Below are 12,171 nucleotides of genomic sequence, written 5' to 3' on the forward strand. Positions count from 1 at the left end.
GGTCGGGTTTGCTTTGATTGGCTATTCGGAAGGTCGAGATTTCCCCGTGGACTATGTATATTTGTATCTTCAAGTGGGCTTATCGAATAGTTTAGAATTATGACGATGGTTCGAAATCAAATATTGAAAAGCAATAAAATGAATATGTCTTTCAAGTTTAAAGTTTAACAGTTGACTCTGCAATCTGAGATTGGCCCTTTTTTTTGAGACCACGTGTATATGAATGTATGTATGTTGATCTTGGAGAATTCTTCTTATCGCAGCTGATTAATAGCTTCCTGTCCAAGTTTATCAGGTGTCGCAGAGCAAACGATCACTAAATCTTAAATATAAAGACGCCGACAACTCGAAGAACATAATGCACATTCGGTTCGTTTGAAATCTAATCGTTGGTTTCTCTATGCAACCTTTGGTTGGACCATTTAGATAATGTATTTTTGTATAACGATCCGATAACAGAATTTTACCAACGAGGGGGGCCTTGTTCATTGACCATCATCAATTGGGCAAACGTTTATATTAATCAACTGATAAGTTTCATCAAATGGCTTAATGGTCAATATTAAACATGTTGCCTAGCGAGTTCCGCAAATGCTTGATTAATATAAATCATTAATATTTATTATAGTTTTATTATACGAGTATGCCCCAAAAAACAACACAAGTACTGTTATTTTAAGCTATTGTGAAAATATTTGTATATTTTTGTTAAAATTTTCCTGGTATTAGAATTAATATTATTATTATATTACGGTATGCGTACATGATTTTGGATTTGCCTCTTTTGCGAAATTATCGGTTAACATTTTATGACATTTGTTGCTTTGTTTTTATTTTAATTAATAAGTTTTTGTATTTGCTTGAAGTTTTCGCATTAGACATTCTTGTTATAACTTTGTTTTCGATTACATTAAAAATTGTCAAGTTTAATAGTTTTGTTTGCGTTTTTGGATTTGGTTTGGTAAGGTTTAAGAATTGTAAAATATTTCCTGCTCTACAATAATTAATATCAGTAATAAAGATTAATAATTTCCAGTCTGGAAGGCAGGATATATAGCCCAAAGCATAAATTAGTTATGCTATCTCTATCTTTTTCGCTCTGTGTCTCTCCCTTTCAATTTGCCAGTGTTGAAACGGTTTAGTTATTTTTTGTTTTAGGAATTCATGCATAGATCGTATTAAACTGAAGGAATATTTTAAAAACTGTCATTTCGATTTGTATTCCAGATATCGGAATCCGGTGAGCTTTATATCCTGCCTGTAGCCCACTTCATCGGTTATAAAAAACATTTTCTCGAGGATCTTTGGGTTCCTGCAAATGGCAAAGCGCTTAAGCTTAGGAAAAAGTTTTTCGGTTGTTTCACAACACTGCTATCTAGAACTAAAATCGATCGAAAACAACACAAATACTTTTTTCAATATCAACTCTGGGTTATAATCATTATTCGTGTGATTTTTGTTTGTTATTAGTTGTTAATTAAAGCCAATTTGCATTTGTTAGTTGAGTCTATGTTAAAAATTTGTTAAGCGCGCTTCGAATCTGCCATTCTCAATCTCATTCTCATTTTCATTGTCATCATCTGTTGCTTTTCCGATCTGGCTTAATTAAAATTTGTCATTATTCTTATCAGATACTTGGATTGATGTATGTATACATATCTGTTTGTATATATATATATTATCTGTTATGGATCATAATTGGTCAGATGTTGTGGCATATTGAATTGTACATTCAGTTAATTAGTTATTCTTTCTTCCATCGAATTTCCTGTCTCGCTGAGCTTCATTTCACTTTTCTCGAATTTCCATCTCTATTTGATCTGAATAGTTTTTACCATATTATGGCCTATATACTTTAGTGATCATTTAATATTTACAGTTGCGTTTATGCATTTTAAAGCAAACATAATTTCACAGCCGTACTCCACGTTTTTCTCGGATATCCCGCATTTTATATATTTATTGTTAAATTTAATTTGCTTTGATGTGCTGTCAAGTGGAAAAAATTTGACCAACTTCTTCTCTCTGGATTGCGAAACCCAGTCACATATATTGATTTTCATCGACTCCATTACAATTTCATGTTTTTCCTGCTGGTCCTGCTATATCTCTAGATTTATTTGCTACATTCATAGATTTTTTATATATTTACTATATAGAAAGAGACGGAGATGGCTTCAGAGTCATTAGCCTAAAGTTGAAACGAGATCTATTCTTCTTGAAGGGATTTTCCTACATGTCTACTAAGCTTTGCCGAATCTTTATTTTGTTTTCCGCTGATTTTGCGCTTGATTTATCCAAATGGGAAAATTAGAACCTGGTTTGGTTGGTTTTCTTTAGTTACTGTTATTATTATTTATTATTATATCGTTAACGGATTTACCTTAGGCAAATGTCTTACACGAAACATTGGGTCAATTACTTTTAATTGGTTAACTACTCTTTGTTTTGCTTTCGATTACATTACCTAAATTGATATATAGAATTTGATTCAATATGATTGGAGGAGGTGTGGGATGTGCGATGTGAGGAGTGTGTGTGATTTTAATTTTATTTTAGCCTACGATAAAATTAGCACCAATGCAAGAGTTAATGATTCATTCGTGACCGTGTCTGTTATAATACTTTGGGAAAAAATGTTGCCAAGATATGTATGTGTAATTTACTACCCTTTACTAAGATCGAGATTCTTCGTCGGTCTGTCCTTACCGCCATTTATATAAGTATTTAACGTGTTTGGTGATTAGAAAGAAAGTAGAGCTGCCAAGCTTACGCATTTCAATAATGCCAATGTTACTATCGTTTCTAACGATTCCGTTCTAGCTTTTATATAATTTTGCATTTCTTCTTGCGTAGAAACTAGCATAAAAAATATTGCATTGACAGCTCCAAAAAATATTTATACTAGGAGCCGTAACTAATGTGGTGAACTGTGGTGTATAGTGTCCTACGGCGACTTATGGTGAACATTTTTATTGGATTTAAAAAAAACCTATCTTCCTAGAAGAAGTTGCCCTCATTCAGTTAGCTAAACACTAATCAACAATTTTTGATCCGGTACATAGAGCTATATACTCTTATATACAATACGCTTACATAGATGTCCATATATCTTTGTATATATATTATATATATATATATATTTCTTTTACTATAGAGTCTTAGGAGCTAGAGACTGTCTTATACGTTCGCTTGATGAGTTTGTTCTGGTTTCTTGGTGTTGCTTACTCATCTATACTTAGGTAGATGTAAATGTATATATGCTATATCTGCTGGCTCTACCGATTCGATTTGGATTCGGTTTCGGATTCGGATCACATTGAAAGTACTCGAAAATGTTCTGCAATTGGGGCGACTTTCCATGCCCTAGCTGTTCCTGTTCCACGTCCGTTGAAATTATTATTGTACCTATTATAAGTCTGGGGATATAAGTGAAAACCTACGCATCGATGCATCTATGCATCTTTACATCTTTGCATCTTTGCATCTTTGCATCTTTGCATCCATTCAATTGTGGCTCAGACATATTGCCACAGATACGTGGCCCGGTTGTTTCTTTAGCTTTGCTTATTACACTGTAATAATTTTTGGGTATAGAGTGTCCTACGCTTTAGGAGCAACAAAAAATGAGGATGTTGTGATTTAGCTTCGCCTTGCATTGATCTCCATCTCTTGCTATTTGACTTCAAGTTATAAGTTCAGGAAGCTGTTGCCCAGGAATCCCAGCATTATGGTGGACATGGCAATCGGGGCGAGTTGCACATTCGAGGCTGTACTGTTCCCGGCCAGTATCTCGGCCCTCTTTCGCATGCGTTCCTGTCGTCAAAAGGGAATATCACGTATGAATTTGGGCGCATCTTTTCATATTTCAGGCATCCACCTACCTGGTACAGTTTGTCCTCGCCGGGCGGATCCAAGCACTCGAACTCACAGCAACGCTCGCCAACTCGAAAGTTTTTGCAAAACTAATGGGGAGAATAAGATGGAAGTTAGCTTTAATCTATAAATGCTATTAACATCTATTTGACTTAAGTTGCAAGTTCACTATGAGTTATTTAAGTTATATACTAATGCTGGGTGGGCGTAACTCACGTAGGGCGGATCACAGTAGATGGCCTTGCACCAGAGTGGTTCGGAGTGATAGCAGACGCAGAGGCTACAGACTCCTGGTCCAGGCACATAGAGCATTCCGTGGTTCACCTTGTTGCCCTGAAAGTCAACACAGTCCTCCTCGAGTGCAGCTGTTGAATCAAAAACAATCAGTTGGTTATTTAAATAGTTTCGACTATCTGAGAAACTATCTGAGTATCTGTGTGCGTGCCAGCTAAGCTGAGAATGCTCCACTTTAATCCGGCTCGTCCGCGGATCAGCGGCTATCAATTCATTTGAACCGGGGTTACGTAAATGCCAATTCGGAATCAAATCGAAAGCCAGATAATACGTGTTTTGTGCGCCGTTTGCCATTGAACTGATTTCGATTGTCAGTTAGTTAAACGAAGACGATTGAATAACTAATTGACATGCCTGTTACTTTCATGAATGAATCGCTGAGTCGAATTGTAGCTAAGTATTTTGAAGATATGAAAAACTTATAGATGCAGCTAAAATTTTATCTTATAAATGTAGCTATATTTTTAGTTAAGTTCAAATATCGAAACCCCGTAGCTTTAATTTTCAATTTGAATGCCTGCGCACTTTATAGATTCGCAAAAGTGTTTACCCTCTTCATTAGGAAAATAAATACCCGATGTTAGAATGTAATTTCAGGGTGCAACAATGGGACAGTGCCACTGACAGTTGGACATTTGTGGGGACAGACAGCTGGCAGCTACACATATCTGTGGGGTGTATGATGGGGTCACCAGGCTGCCAAGGAGGGGGTCACTGTGTTAGCTTTTGACCGCGGACTCAAAAGCTCTGCAACATTGCTGCAGCCAACATTTCTGCACATGAAGGTGGAATTGTTGCAAGTGACGTAGGCGTTGCTGGGCATTTGTTGCCGATTCGAAGGTGGCAGGTTCGACCGCAACACCACAAATTGCGGATGCGGTCTTTAATGGGTCGCATACTACACTTGCAACAATCGGGTGGCATGCTACAATTGAAACTTGGAAAACGCCGTTGAGATACAGGATTAATAATAAGTTGGGTCTGTTGTTAACTCTTTCTAGATTTTGGTTTTAAATATATATTATAAAATTGAGCATTTGAAGACCGTGTTCTTTGAAGAATATTCCAAATCGACAATGATTACTTGCATTGCGTTAGTCAACACTTTTTTTCTTTTACTGTGTCTCGGGCGATTTTTCGGCTTGCTAGTTTTTTTTTACACTTTTTGGTGGAAGTTGCGGCATTGTTAAATTCGGGGAAGGAAAATGGGTGGCGGCATTTGGGCGGAAGCTGCAGTCGTTTGTTCACTTTGTTTGTTTGCCCTGCATCGTCCTTTCGTTCTTTCATCCTTTTCGCATTTTCCTCCTACTTTCCACTCTCCCAATTGCCACGATTTTCCGCCATTGCAGCGAAAGTTCGCTGGTGCACGTGCTTTTGCTCATGCCGGGTTTTTCTCCGCTTTCCTTGGCAGCTTTCTCTTTACTTCCATTTTCCTTCCCGCATTTCTTCGCACCTTCGTCGCAGTTCTTTTTTTAAGATCGCTGAATAATTAAAAGCAAGCGTTCAACTTTCGTGCGCCAGCTGTCGCCCAAACAATTTAGCTGTGTCCTGGGTCAAAGTTTAGCAGGCCACCACCCCGCATTCCACTCCCACTCCCTTCACCCACTCTGTGTTTAACCTTCGCCCTTCTCAGCGGATGCCACATACTGGGAGAAAATCGCACGAAACAGTGTTCGGAAATTCGCAAAGCCAGAGGAAAACTGTGGGAGGTCCTTTAAACGTTTCTAAAAGCTGCTAATTAACAACTTAGGGGTGAAAAAGAAAAAACTTAATTAAAAACATGCCGGCAGTCTAATTTTGTTTCTAAAATGTGTAAGAAACAGATTTAGTTCATATTTGGGCTGTATATTTTTTTTAAGTGTTCTGTTTGTCTTCGGCACTGGGAAATGCATTTTGTAACAGTGCCAGCATTATTTTACAATTATGTTTATTACATTTTAATGCCTGGCGTTTTCTCATTTCCACCTGACCCAGGCGTTGAGAGTCCGGTGGACGGTTATGGTGGCATCTCTTTGGGGTTTGGGGTCATTTGGGGTTTTTTTGGGATGCGTCCAGGGCCGCGGCTCACTTATAAATAGCTTTTGTTGTGACATTTCACAAGGTGCCCCTCAGCTCTTCACAGGCATCCTGTGGAAGTGGGTGTGTGTGTATATTTTCCTCTTTTCGGGGGGGAAATTCAAACGAAATGCGCTTAAATTGGTCTAGTCCTTTGTGCTATTTTCAGTGAAAATCAATTTCAAGCGCAGTCACACACACACCTCGTTTTCCGCACTAAGTAGGCAACTGGAAACTTCGTGACAAGTTGCAATTAGATGAATTAGCAGTGCATTTAACGGCTATTCCAAATAATTAAAGTCCTTGGGACACGAGTTAATTGAGGGAGATGCAAGTGAGTGCACTCAGTGCTCAATTCGGTTTCAATTGCCCCACAATTTGGCTTAATTTATGTATATGTTTATTTTCTATGCAAAATGCTTTAGTTTAGTTTGCATTTGAACCATATATATACTTTTTGTCTATCTGTTGTATTATTTAATTTAAAGCAGCTTAGCTCAGCGGATATGTGGGAAGTTAACTTTCAATGTCAAACGCCACACGCCACTTTCCCGAACTTGACAAGAAGAATGCTTAAAAGGATTTTCCGCTTTTCCCACTCGTGGCCAATTCAAAATGCTGCCTGGCCAACAACAATGAGCCTCTTTTCCAGCAAAAAAAAAAGAAAAAAATTAAACGCAATGCACTGCCACAGTTGCAGTAGCCTTGTGTCGAAGCAGTTCATAAATGCCTAAGCACAGCAAGGGAATGGAAAGGAATGAAAAGCGGAGGAAAATCGGTGGAAAGCCGGATTGGCAAGGGGCTGGCAAAGTGGCAGGGTCACGGTGGCATCGTTGAGTGAGTGCAACCATCAAGTTTTCCACTTTTGCTGCCTGCTTTGCTGCGACTCTCATTCGCCACTCTATGCACAGAAAACAAAACATGCAACAAAACTAATTAATCTTCAATACAAACAATCATTTTATGTGGTAAAAACTAAACTATTTTGAATGATATGTATAGGTAGGATTTTGAATACGTTAAGGTATATGTACATATGCACATTAATTGTTTTATTTTATATGAACAATGTTTGTTTTATGTTTGCCGACATTTGTTTTGGCCAATTCGCGACTGGCGATTTGCTAACGGAAGCGCAGATTATAAAACCATTTTGAATGCCATGGTGCTGTGTAATTAGCCGGGTCACGTCGACACCACCCGCTTGCAACGCCCTCTTTACATTTTTGTTTTGCCTTCTCTAATGTCACTTTCTGTCCGCCTGTCAACGTGTCGTATGCGTAATGTGCCCAGTGGACAGCTTGAACGTAGAGTTTAAGACTAAGGCACGTGGGCTTATGAATTCAAATTAAAAATCTATGTTAAACTAGGCATAAATAAATGACGAAGTAGAAAAATCTATCATATATAATACTTGTGAAAATAATAGTAAATTTGTATTGCAAAGTTCAATAAAGTATTACTTATATAAATTGTGGAGTATGATTTTCACATTCCTATCGATTTACAGTTTATTACAGCTATTTTTTCTGTAACATTTATAACTTCACATGCTCAATAAAGCACTGGCAGTTAAGCACTGTCGCATTTATATTTTTATTTGATTTTAAACGTTCAAACTGCCATAAATGCTCGTGCTCTTGTCAGATGACTGCACTTGCAGTTAAAATTTCATGGAGCATCCCTTATGTTGATTTGGAGTGCCAAGGATGGGGGTCCATCGGATGACCCTGTGACTACGCGATTTAGTTCCAGATTAGCCATTGAGTGGATCGATTGGCCAGCCGATTGCATCGTTGACCATAATCACCCGTTTGGCGAAGGCGATGCCATCTCGCGATGGAGCAACCAAGCCAAACCAACCAAGCAACTCTTGTCACCACTCAACGGTCGATTGATTGCACCACCATCGCCATCACGAAGGAAAAAGTAAACGAGCACCACTCTTTGTAGGCGCTGTAATTAGCTCAAACGCAATGCACTTTATGTAAGATGGCACATAAGTGTACTTAAATATATACCTTTCACGACATATATATATATATATATTTATTAAGTAGAACAATTGCGATACTTGGTATCAAAAGAGAAGAATTGAAAGTGTTTAAATTAAGTCTACTATGAAGGATTACATGCATTTTTTCAGCAATTTCTCAATATATTTTTAACCACTGCTTCTCACAGCTGTGCTCATCTTAACCCATTGACGTCCACAATGGCCATCATGTAATTAATTAGACACTGTTATCGAAAAAATGCCATAGAAAGCCTCATGATTGATGGGCTATATCGTTCGATATCAATCTCACTTGAGTTAACCATCAGCACTTGAGAGCCACCAGCCACATGTTCCAGTTTCTTCCATTCTTCTAAGCCTTCTCTGTTCTAACATTCAAATTGTGTGTAACCAAAGTGGTTTCTGCGGTTCGAAAGAGAGGGTTAAAACCGTCGTGTTCGTTGCATGTGCAAAGTCAAGGTTGTAGCCAACTTACTAACAACTCAAACGGCTCAATAGAAAGAAACACATACACGGCTAGAAAAAATTCAGTGGCTCAAAAGAAATATTATGGAATAATATGGAAAATGCCTAAGATTGTAGTATTCCGAACTTTCCCTTTTTCCCACTGCATTTGTACCCTTTCTGGCAATCTCAAGACTTTTCTCATTCCGCTGGCAATTGTTTATGGCTCGGCTCCGACTGGCACATAAAAGAAAAACAGAATCATCAAATTTGATTGAGCACTAGCTAGGTGGGGTACAGTGGGCATTCGCTTCGATGACCATGGTGTACTTCTAGATATATAGTAACTGACCCTGAATATATATTCTAATATTTAATATTTCTTATTTATTTTGCCTTTTTTGGGCATTTCGCCTGCTCATAGAAATGAATTATTAACTTGCTTATTTTTGGCAAGCTAAATTATTGATCAGCTGGCCTTTACAGCTATTATATGTGTTTTGCTTTTTGTGGCTAGCAAAATTATTGATTGAAGAACACAAGAGAGTTATGTTGCTTGTAGTTAACAAATGCGCTTACATTAAGACAGCTGAATAATTGATTTTGGAACTTAAGAGATTTCAAGAGTTTTTTTCTCATTTAAATACATAACAAATTGACTTTTAGTGCTGACATTAAGGCAACTGCATTATTGATTTTGAATAACTGGGAATCTCTTTGGCCGAATATACACTGTAATAGGCAGATTTATTGCCGACTCACCGGCGCCTTAGAAATTGGAGTGTTGGTTGTGTTTGCAACCTTCGATATATGCAAATTTCGCAGGAAAAAAGGGAAAATATTCAAGCGAAGGCAGGCTGACATTGTTATGGGAGCATTTCTGACAGTTTCATTTCCTCTTTTTTTTCTTTTTTTTCTTTTTTTGCTGTAGCTTCCTACAACAAAATTCATTTTCTGCGAAACGCAAATGTTATTCCTGGATAATCGCGTCATTAGAGGGCATTAAAACTGATTCGATTTTGCTGTGCGAGCAGAGGAAGACGAAGAAGCGCTGCTAACGAGGAAATGTAAATGTGTTCATTAGGGTGGACCATAGTTGCTTCTGCCTTGGGCATACGTGTCGGATACGTGATACAGTCAAATATATCACTCATACGCACTGGTGACAGAGCATTGTTGATAAGCAGTGCATACAACCCCTTAAATATTCAAATATATAGACAAACATCTGGCAAGTGTTATGCGGATCCACCCCGATTATGTTCCTGATTTAGAGTGCTACAAATTAAATGCTAATTACCTGTAAAGGGGCTGAGGCAGCCCAGCAGGCATAGGGCCAAAATCAGCTGGGCGAGATAGTCAGTTGGCAGCCACAGCGACGTCATTGGTGGCGGCCACGCCCCCAGTCGACTGGCCGCCTTTAGGCGTTGCAAGTACGATTGTTGCTGTTGCATTTGCTTTTGCTGCTGCATGTTTCGTGTTTCAGCTGTTGTTGCTGTTGTGCAGCCTTGTTGACGTCGCCATGTCGTTTGGGGCCCATTGATTGTTATTGCTTTGGTTGCTGCTGCTGCCGCTTCAGCTTCTGCTGCTGCTGTTTTGATTGGTGTTGCTGCTGTTGTTGCTGTTGCTGCTGCTGCTGCTGCTGCTGCTGCCTTTGTCATTGTCAGGCGTTGATTTTGAACTTGGCGGCGGCGACGGCTGTGGGAGCTGCACTTGCAGCAAATGTTGCTGTTGCAGTTGCCTGGCTTACTTCTTATGCTTGCTGTTGCAATTATCCTTTTCTGTACTGCTGCTTCTTCTTGGCCTGTCCTTGCACTTTGTGTGCGCGCGTGTGTGTGTGTGTGAGTGTTTCGGTGTGTGGGAAAAGGTGATATATTATTGGAAACTTAATCAATTTCATGTGGCTATACAGTGGCTTAAATGTAAGTTTTATATTATTTGAAAATGGTAAAAAAATATTCAAAATCAAAGTGTTTGAATGAAGGCAATTCCTTTTAGACTCATTTATTGATAGATCGAATATTTGGCTGCATTTATTATATTTATAATTGTGTGCCTCAGAGATTTTTGATTGAATTTAGTGGATTTTGTTCGTTAAATATATAAAATACCGTGCTCTAGTGTTTACATTATATCAGCAGACGGGTCTTCAAGTTTTGCCCACTGTTCTGTTGGCCAAAAAGTTTCTCTGCATTGTGTCGACAGACAGTTTTTGGCAGCAATTTCACCTCTGCCTCTTTGCGCGCGTGTGTGTGTGTGTTTTTGCGTTTTTTGGGGGTGGTTGGGCGGCGCATCAGCTGTTCGGCAGTTCCGTGTTTGGCAGCCGAATTGCTTGTTTACAAAGCTTCTTGGGGCTTCATTCTGGCATTTTCATTTTTTTACCACATATTTTGGCTCTTTGCGGCTGCCAAAAACAGAAAAGCGCACACAAACACACCCACATACACACAGCGTTTAATTCGAATCGTGTAATTTATTATTTGCATGTCCTGTGCGCCAAAAGAGAGCGACAAGTTCGAGTTTCACTTCACGCCGTTTTATGGATTTTCTTACAAACACACACTCATACACACACACACATACACACACACGCGTACCCGCATTGATTTTCCCTTTTCTATTTCCTTTTTTTAGGCTATTTTTGCTCTTTTCAAGGCTCTGCTACTTACATCTCACGTAAATTGTTTAACTTTGACACCAACAAAATTTCGCACGCAAGCACTAAAAATACTTGAAAAAAAAAAAATGAAGGGAAATGTGAAAACAAAACACAGCACGAATTTCCCAGCCAGCGAGCAGCAGTGGCAAGCAGCTAGCCTACACACCAAATCCCCCCCCTCGCCCCTTGCCACGATTTTCCTATTTTGCGAGTCCTTTTTACAACCGACTGTTTGCTGATTGCTTTTTGCCCACCGTCTTTTGTGTTGCCTTTTGTTGATTTTTGCTGCTGCCACTACTGCTGCTGCTGCTGCTGCAACTGCAAGTGTGACGAACCACTCTCTCACTCCCAGTCCGCTGTGCAATCCGGGCAAGATTCCGATTCCGATTCCGATTCGGATTGCGATTCCGATACCGATTCCGATTCCGGTTCTGATTCCGGCCAGAGCCACCGACTGCAGCGTGCGAGAGTCAAGAGCCAACTGACGGCGTCGTCGAGGCTGCGCCCCAACAAATGTTGCTGGCGTTGGGCAGCAGCAACATCGGCTCCGCTTTATAGCAACATCGACGTCTCCCAACAGCAACATTTCTTTGCAACACAACATGCTGCAAGCTTTTGTTCGATTCGAAGGGGTTCTTAGCTTTTGCAAAACGTTCTTAGTGTTCTTTCGAACCAGCCAACAGCTTTTTCGTTCTGAATTAAACATATAATTTGATTCCGGTTTCAAGGCGGGCTTGAGCTTTTGCAAAAGCTAAACAGCTTAGCTCAGAAACAGCACCAGTCATAACATTAGCTTTCAAAGAGAAATAATCCCGCCACGGATTAC

The 12,171-nt window shown here is 39.3% G+C and overlaps 1 protein-coding gene across 2 annotated transcripts; it reads right to left on the minus strand.

Moving 5' to 3' along the window:
* Nucleotides 1-666: 666 nt before the first annotated feature.
* LOC117148317 lies at nucleotides 667-11,836 on the minus strand. 2 transcript variants are annotated; one of them, XM_033315648.1, is made up of 6 exons: nucleotides 11,681-11,836; nucleotides 11,356-11,416; nucleotides 9,987-10,501; nucleotides 4,093-4,241; nucleotides 3,885-3,965; nucleotides 667-3,816 (listed from the first exon to the last, which is right to left on the minus strand). In XM_033315648.1, the coding sequence occupies exons 3-6, from the start codon at nucleotides 10,345-10,347 to the stop codon at nucleotides 3,691-3,693; spliced, it is 717 nt and encodes a 238-aa protein (XP_033171539.1). In that variant the 5' UTR covers nucleotides 10,348-10,501; nucleotides 11,356-11,416; nucleotides 11,681-11,836; the 3' UTR covers nucleotides 667-3,690. The 2 variants fall into 2 exon arrangements, with proteins under 2 accessions (XP_033171539.1, XP_033171538.1); XM_033315647.1 differs by lacking the exon at nucleotides 11,356-11,416.
* Nucleotides 11,837-12,171: the final 335 nt, after the last annotated feature.

Source organism: Drosophila mauritiana, chromosome X (assembly GCF_004382145.1).
Source record: "Drosophila mauritiana strain mau12 chromosome X, ASM438214v1, whole genome shotgun sequence".
In the NCBI taxonomy this organism is placed as follows: domain Eukaryota; kingdom Metazoa; phylum Arthropoda; class Insecta; order Diptera; family Drosophilidae; genus Drosophila; species Drosophila mauritiana.

Coding starts and splice junctions, on each gene's coding strand:
- LOC117148317 (XM_033315647.1), bottom strand. CDS start 10,347: ATGACAAAGGCAGCAGCAGCAGCAGCAGCAGCAGCAACAGCAACAACA. Junction 4,242..9,986: donor CTGCCTCAGCCCCTTTACAG/GTAATTAGCATT, acceptor TTGATTCAACAG/CTGCACTCGAGGAGGACTGT. Junction 3,817..3,884: donor GCGAGGACAAACTGTACCAG/GTAGGTGGATGC, acceptor TTTTGACGACAG/GAACGCATGCGAAAGAGGGC.